At 40.2% G+C, this 8803-nt stretch overlaps 1 protein-coding gene across 1 annotated transcript; it reads left to right on the top strand.

Moving 5' to 3' along the window:
• Positions 1-2376: 2376 nt before the first annotated feature.
• LOC102220590 (transmembrane protein 26-like) lies at positions 2377-8601 on the top strand. The gene is made up of 5 exons (XM_023341119.1): positions 2377-2570; positions 4325-4469; positions 6524-6815; positions 6930-7072; positions 8545-8601. The coding sequence occupies exons 1-5, from the start codon at positions 2377-2379 to the stop codon at positions 8599-8601; spliced, it is 831 nt and encodes a 276-aa protein (XP_023196887.1).
• Positions 8602-8803: the final 202 nt, after the last annotated feature.

Here is an 8803-nt window from a genome sequence, read left to right as displayed (position 1 = left end):
TTCTGGGCCAGTTCAGATGACATCATGACGGACGGTAATGAAGATGTTGGCGCGGGGGGCAGGAAGTCTTATCTCCTACGACGGCACCATGATGTTGGGAGGGCTGGGTGGATGGGGGTTAAGATGGCCGAGCACACCCTTGTAGTTCACGCTACGGCACACTGATGCTTCACTTCGGTTGACTTGAATGGCAGTCACTCCCCACTTCGCTTTCTCTCTCTCTCTCAAACAAGCACACACACACACACACACACACACAGATCTGACATGATGTCTCCTGAAGCTGAAAGAGGTGGCGGTCATATTAAAGGCCGAGCCAGCCAGCCAGAGGCCTGGTCACTGTGTGTGACTATCATTTCTTAGCACTACAGAAAATCAGGGAATTTGCAGGAATTCACCGTGGACGCTTGTCAACCAGACGTCTGACTTCAGGTTTGTGCTTCATGCAAATCCAGAGTCTCACTTGTTTAATCAGTTTAGCAGAAATAACTTTTAGCTAGCATAAACAACCCCAAAAATGTTATGTTAACTTCAAACTCATGTTCCATTCAGTAGTAAAAAAAAAAAAGCTTTATCTTATTGTTTTCCTTTTTTACTTTTCTCTGGTGCATTTCAAGAAAAATATTTTTCTAATATGTTCCTATGTAGCAATGTTTGGGAGTTACATGGTTTGTGGAAACTCCGTTTGGTACATAGTTGTGTTAGAAACAATCTACTTGGACTATAGTTTATCTATATTCCGTGGTTATCCTTACTTCTAGTGACTACTAGAAGTATTGTCACAGATTTTTTGAATGTAATTATATGACTTACTATTCTATGACTGCTAAGAAAGGGCAAAAAATATACCAATTGCATCTAGTTAAAAATACATTTAGTTCAGTATATTTTAGATGTATTTAAATTTTTGCAAAGGTTTTGGAATTAAACAGACACTAGCAATGAAATAAAGTGTATATTGTACAATTAATAATATAGTAACCCTGAATAAGTATGATTTTCAAATGTTGTTTTAACTACATTGCAAGTATGAATATGTTAATATATTACATGTTATCTGCATTTTCACAAAAAAGTAATGAGGTAGCATAACAAAGAATACGTTCAGTTTTTTTATTTTTATTTTAGAGCACTCCCACTTCATTGGAAGTGTCCCAGTGTCTACTTTTAAGGACTACAAGTGTATTTTCTTTCCCTCTTTCCTTGTTTCCCAGAAACAAATGGGACATCTTAAGGGTGAGATGAGGTGCAAGGGGATTTTTCTTTTATAAGATGTATTTATAGTGCTGTTGGCTTTTAAAAGCACTCTTAAGAGTGTACACCATATTCTCAAACACAACAATCAGTAAAGTGGGGGCAATATAAGGGACAAGGACAACTTAATGCCAACAGCAAAATGCCAAACTTTCAAATGATGGACTGCGTCTCTTTATTTGAGCTCAAAAACAGGAGAAGCATTAAAGAACAAGCTATAAAAATGGTTTAGTTTAAGAAGATACATTAAATAAATAAATTGCCAACAAGAATCACTTTGCACTCTTTTGATTTTCTTACAGGATTTTTCCCTTCATTGATGATAATGTACAGTCAGTCAGTTATCAGCCAAACTGTAGACAAAACCAGGCTATGTAAACATGGTGAGAAGAGGACATCAAGAACGTCGCCTTTTTGGCACAGTTTCCAAGTCAATAAATCATAAGACCCGGGGAAAGCCTCCCGAGTCATTTAATATTGACTGCAGATCAGTTTGTTTAACTCCTGATCACTAATCACAGCTCACTCAGAGTCAACCCCAATGATCTAGGGCTCTTATCCCATCTGTTTGTACACTGATGCAACTTCCAAAAGTTACAAATAATGAAAGCTGAACTGGGTTTTGGACTGAAATGCTCTTGAGTGCTTGTGTTTGTTTGATGCCGTCACATCTTCAATATGCAGTGTGGGTGTTACAGTGTTTCTTGAATTTATGGGAAATGTATTCACACCATTCTTAACCCCACAAAACACATTGTTATGTTGACAATGTGCTGTTGACAAGCATATTTTTGTTAGATTCTGATGTTTATTCATGAAAAATGATGATTAAGTAAAGTTTTTTTTTTTAAATTTCGTTTCATATAATGTATTTATTTTTTTTTTACCAAGATGTCAAAGATACTTCAACATTCATTAGCTTTAAAAACTATGTTTTTAAAGCTATGCTATACATTATCTCATGGTCAAAAGAAGTTTGAGTAAACTAATGACATGCATTGGCAACTAAACACGTGCAACACTTTAAGTGTGTATTTAGATTTTTATGGCTTGTAAACAAATTATTATTGAAAATAATCATATTTTACAGCTGATGTTTGTGCAGGGATTCCTTGCTGCGTCATGTGTCGCCTCTTGAACATCTTCCTGGCTCTGCTGAGTCGTTTCCTGTTCGCTGCCCATGGAGTTGTTACGGTGTGGCAAGTGGTGACCGTTAAAGGGGAGCCCCTCTACTGGCTGCTGCTTTCAGGTGTTGCCCTGCTGAGCGTGGAAATGGCCCTCACCCTCAAATGCACCCGCAATGCAGAGTGGAAATGGTAATGTTTCAATAAAATACAACGTCACAATTACATCAAGGAACAGTGTTGGTGTCAGAATCAGAAGGTGTGAAGCTTTAGTAAACAAGACCTCACATAATAGTGTTTATAGAGTCATTCACTTTAATAGTCTGGCAACGCCGAAGAAAGCCGCGGTAAACAAAGTAGATCAATATCAGCTTTGGTAGTAAGAGCAGGTTCATGAGAGGCTGAAAGGTAAATATTTGTTTGGAGCCGTTCTGACTCAGAAATGAGCTGTAAATGACTTATTTACATCAACTACGGCCAAATATACAGCTGATTCTAAGCAAAGACATAAATGACAAGAGCTGAAACTAAATCACTGCTTACTGGTTATTTACAAGCCAGCGTTAGCATTGCTAATTACAAAAGCAGCACTTTAAACACTCACGAGCAATTGAGTCATAAATAAGAATCAACTTTTTTATGCGTTTTGGTGCATATTATTCATACACAGAGAAAAATGTAGCGCAACGATTGGTGTTTAGATAACTAACTGTTGTAAGACATACAAATAAAATTGTAGTTATTACAAAATAGTGACATGAAAGTCAAAGTAGAATTGCTATGCTTAGAAGTGAATAAAAAAGTAGACACACAGGCACCACTTGTCTTGTGTTGGAAGGACAAAAGTATTACAGGAATGAAAGACCTTCGTTTGCAGCTGTGGTTTTGCACCCAGCCACAACCTTGAGATAACCTTCTTATGAAGGTTATCTCCCTTTAACCAACCTAACCTTAATTGCCTTTGTTGATTCCAAGATTAAACCAGACTTGAAGGACTTTCCAAACTGAAAGCAGACATTTTGGAATATTATCAGACACAAAAGGTTTCTTTTTTTTTAGAAAGAACTCCCCTCTTCTCGGTAGCCGTGGGATAAATTGGCAAGAGAAAATAAAACAAAGGGGATTCCACAATGTCTTGTCATTTTTTAAAGGCTTGATGGGAGGTTTTAGGCACAATTTACAATGTGTTTTGTATGGGGCGGTATTAAATTAAAACTTGGGACTTGCCTTTGAGCAACTTGTAATCCATCTGCTCAGAGCCATGAAAAATTGCTGAAATTGTCAACCTGTTCTCAGAAGCTCGTTCCCCGTCTTTGCTGTCTAGCAAAAGCAAACCTTGTCATTTGTTGTGCCGTTGCTCCGTCTTACACTGTTGCCAATGTTGCAGGACACGCTACCACATCCCTGTCAGAGTCTGCATGTGTAGTCACGGAGCAAGCCTCTCCAGCCAGCCTGAGTCATTTCTGATCCACTAGCTTTCAAATATACATATACATTTATAAATATATGCATATATAAGAGGCTTGAGTCAACATAAACTGACTAAACCCTTTTAACATGAGCCTCAAATGGATACGAGCATTTAGTGTCACACCTCATTCAACGGCAGGTTATATTTCATTCAAAAGCTGTAGCTTTTAGGCACATCCAGACTGAACATCCCCAGACACCAGCTTTCTTCAGGCCTCTGCCTTTCTCGCTGATTCCTACTTTGAAGTTCTCTCCTCATGAAGGCTTTGCTCTGTCAAGTGGGATTTGCATATATGATGAGAATAATTGCCTGTCTGAAATTTGATGCTTCTTTTGGGGGAAATAGGCACCCTTTCTTCTTTAGTGGGTGGTAAAAAGAAAAGACCAAAAAAAAAAAAAAAGAGCGTTGCTAAAAATATCGTACTATCACCTTCTTAACCCAACGATCCTCTCCTTCGGTGTCCCCTTTTTTTTAGGTTCTCCCCTATGGTTTTCCTCTACCTCAGTACTGTCATCCCATCCATTTGGTTTCTGGAGCTGAGCCTATTACAGTCCAAGTTGCCCGTCAATGATTCCTCCAGCCATGAGCTTCATTTGCTGGCCCACATCCCCATCACAGCGGTAAGCATCCCATTGCTAAACTGCCCTGCCCGCCTCGCGCCCCGTGTGGCCACATTAAAGCAACACCTGATAGCAGATAAGATTTAAATCTAGAAAAAAGACAGATAAACTATTAATGACAGGAAAAGGGTAGTAGGCACAGTGAAATAACGCCTGGATAGCGTGCTGCTTGAAGGCTCAGATCTCCCTCGTGGGATGGTTTTAGTTTGGTTTCTTTCATGTGGGATTTTTTTTTTCTGCGCAGAAGGACATGAAAACTTAAGCCATATTGTTTTCAAACAGAGGAAGCTTAAAAGTTACTGTGAAAATATGATTTGAAAGATCAACAGCATAAGAAGCTGATCCACACTTTATTCTTCCCTATTAAAAATAGAAAGGATAGATTTTGATTTAAGGGTTTAAGCAAATGTTTTTTATTTATTTATTGGAATCTAATATGATGGACCAACACAAAAAACTGTAAAGTGAAATGAAAAGACCAGGGGCCTCTTGCATAAAAGAAAGCGCAGTTTTCACACTAAAACTTGGCGTATGGACTAATTTATAAAAGTGCGGCGCACAAAAAAATAATTGGATGCATAAAGCCGTGCGCACGCACGTGGCTGCGCACCTTTCCTTTATAAATCCTAATTTTCGGGAAATAAAGAACAACTGCTGGTCCGCCCTGTCGCCACCCATAAATACATATGTAAATTAGTACATATGCCAGTGAAAAGGTGTGCGTAAATTTACGCAAACATTGACGCAAAGTTAATTTTTATACATGCTGACTTGTGATTAAAATATGGCGCCACACATTTTTTGTGCGCACGCACGCTTAATGCATGAGGCCCCAGAATCTGGGGGTTGGGGTAGGGTTAGGGTAAGGGTAGAAAATAACATTTTATTTTATAACAAAATAACATTTTAAAACCATCTGGGACACAGATGGTTTTAGTAATGAAAATCGGTATAGTGTGGAATGGCCTCTGATATTCCTAAATAAAATCGTAATTAGTAAATACCACTCTGATTTATTCTCTACATAAAACCAGTTTTTCTGTGAATTCTAACATCAATGTGTTAGAATGGCCCAGTCAAAGTCCAGACCTAAATCCGACTTACAAATGTTGGCAAGGCTTGAAAATGATTGTTCATGGACACACGTAACTTGTCCAGACTGAGTTTGACCTATTTTGCATGGAGAATGGGCATAAATGTCATTCTATAGATCTGCAAAGATGTTAGAGATGTTCTGAAAAGACTTGCAGTGGTAACTGCAACAAAGTATGTTCTTACACAGCTGACTGAAATAAAAAAGTTTTCCAGATATCTTAGAGTTTTATATTTATAAGAAAAGGGTAGTTTACAGTTTTGCTGTCATTTAGAAGTATAAACTGCTTTGTGTCAGTCTATCACTACAGTTTGTAGTTTTTTTTCTGCAATAAATTCAAGGTGTACTTGTGGACAATGTGTTCATTTACAGTTTGAAATTATGAGAAATTTTTGCTCAAGCTGCATCTTTAAAATTATGTTCAACATAGCAGGCATACAAAAATAAAATCCACATAAAAAATATAAAAAAATTAAAAGAAATCATATAAAATAATAAAAGCAAACATTATCAATATCCTTCTAGACATTAAGACATGGTCGTTCTGAGATGATCATGTATTTGTTACTGTGCAAATGATGATCAAGAAGAGACCATGACCATTTGTTTGGCCTAGTGGGCCAGTCTCCTGCAACTTTTAAATCTATCTCTGCTTCAACACGCCTTAGTCAAATAATGAGGACTGCATACTGAGGAGGTATACATGCATCCACCCATTTTCTAACACCTTTGTCCCTAGTGGGGTCGGGAGGGGTGCTAGTGCCTATCTCCAGCAAACGTTTCGGGTGAGAGGCAGGGTCACCCTGGACAGGTCGCCAGTCCATCGCTGACTGAGGAGGTAAATTGGCAATTAGATTCAGGTGTGTTGGAACAGGGACACATACAAAGTTGCAGGACATCTTGTCCTCGAGGCCTGGACTTGAGGACCCCTGGATTAGACTGTGGTATTTCTTTCCCACAGGACATTGAAGAACTTGGACCAGAGAACTGGGTGGCAGGACTGGAGCAGACCATGCTTATTGTGCTGGTTCTGGGCCGCTGGCTGATGCCCAAAGGGGACATGTCACGGGACCAGCTCTCTCAGCTCCTCATGGTATATGTTGGACTGGGTGCTGACATCCTAGACATCTTTGATACTTTCAAGGAACCTGAAGTCAAAGGCAACCGGGTGGTCGTCATCGTAGGCCTTGCTCTTTTCTCTTGGGCGCTCATGCAGTTTCCACTGGTTCTCACCCAGACGCGAGCCTCTCAGGGTGACGTTCCTAGGAGCTGGAATAACCTCCCTTGCTGTCATCAACCCTCATCGTCATTACCTTCTTGCTGCTTCAATGAAATATGGAGTTTGTTGCTTACTGTGGGGCTCCAAGATGCACCGTTCCTGGTTTATCGTCTATACCTCATGATAGAAGAGCAAGTCCAGAACCAGCTGATGATTTTCTTCACCTGCAAGAACATACTTATTGTCCTTTTGGAGCTTTACAGAATCTTCGTGGTGCAGTTTGAACAGCAGGTACAGGAGTCAGTGCTGGAAAGATGTGAGGCCCTGACAACCTATTGCCAAACCATTGGAGGCAGTGAGGTAGAGTTGGGTGAAGAAGGAAGGCGTAAAATGGGGTGTAGTGAAGAGCAGAGCCATTGTATGGACATGGACATGGAAATCGAAAGAGAGGAAGATCATAGCGTGTCTACGTAAAGAAAAAGCAGCAAGTGTCGCGAGACATTACTTTGACCCCTTCGGAGACAGGAATGGGGCTGCTTTCACTTTTCAAGACGAAAGCTGAATGTGTCAACCATCCCTTGCATCTCAGCCTCATTCGAAGACAGTCTCAGCTCTCAGGAGGTTTGGGAACAAGATATAGAACACAAAAGAAGAGTCTGTCCCCACAAAGGCAGATCAGACAGGATTTCTTGCTGCTCTCTTTGATAAAACCAAAGAAAACTCTCATACAAAAAAAAAGATCATGTCAACACTCTGACCCAAGAGATGTTAGTTTCTCATTCACATAAAGCAGTTAGTAATGACGACGGACAACAACACAGCAGTCCTCTGTTTTGCATTCAACTTGTTTTAGCTGCATTGGAAACAGAAAGATTTGATTAAGGTCTGTGTGAGCATTCATGATGGCCTTCACTATCATAACAAAAAGAAAATCAGTATGAGAGATGAAACATTTTCAATTGTGTTTTTAATTGTTAAACATTTTCTAATAAAGGCATTTTAAAAAACTTAATTAAAATACCACGTGGATGTTTATTTTACTTTGCTTGCCATGAGATGGCAGTGTTGCCAAGTCAACCGAAACACAAACACTTCTCTGGAATGAAACATACATGATAGTTGCATGGAAAGGGAAGCATTGGATGAGTTTGAACTCCAGCATGTGTTTTCTTCTGAAAAATCTCCTCTATCCGTCTTGTTCGCAAGGCGATAACCACAGAGTGCGTGCAACTCTAAATTAGAATTGAATTAGAACCGTTTTAGTCACCTCCATGCATTTGTTTTGCAATTAATGATCAAATGTAATCAGCCTAAAGACACCTCATGATAAACAGGAGGCGAGTGAAGAGGTCTGCCTCTCCCTTCTCAGGTTATTTCCCTCCTGAGCACAATCAGCTCACCACAGCCCGCTTCAGAACTCGCTGCATTTTCATAATGGCTGAAAAAGCACACTTGTGATTATGAGGGATTTGCTCTCTTTTGAAAGTCGGGAAAGGTGCTTTTGAGAGATTCCTCCACATGGCCACAAAAGCAAGAGACTCTTAAAACAGCCTATGAGGACTGGGGGTGGGGGGAGAAACGTTTGATCTGAAGCCCAGAGTCTTAAGGTTTCAAGCTACTTCAAGGTTGGGACAAACAGCCGTGGCACAGCTCCTCCTCGCAGCCCCTCAATCCGCACAATAACTCTCCTGTCAGATGGAGGCTTGGATACAGCCCTCCTGCATTTATGGATGACCCTCTTTGCTGTGCGTCTCCCGCTTCAGTGTCGAGGCAGGCAGCGGCTGAAGAGCGCCAAAGGCAGCGAGTTTCAATTCAATTAGGGGTCTTTCTAAGACTGCCCTGTATCTGTGTCCATCAAATTGCTGCACTTCACCTGGCCTTCACTGTAATGACAGGAGCTGTGGTTGCTGAAGAAGGCTGGACTCTGTTCCCTCTCGTTGAAAACAAAGAGAGGAAAGAGAAGAAGGATGTGTGTAAGGTTCCCACGCGGTCTAGAAATGTGTGGGAATCGGGTGGAATTTG

Source organism: Xiphophorus maculatus, chromosome 1, assembly GCF_002775205.1.
Source record: "Xiphophorus maculatus strain JP 163 A chromosome 1, X_maculatus-5.0-male, whole genome shotgun sequence".
NCBI lineage: Eukaryota > Metazoa > Chordata > Actinopteri > Cyprinodontiformes > Poeciliidae > Xiphophorus > Xiphophorus maculatus.
Note: the sequence above shows the minus strand (reverse complement) of the source record. Positions and strands in the feature narration are given on the sequence as shown.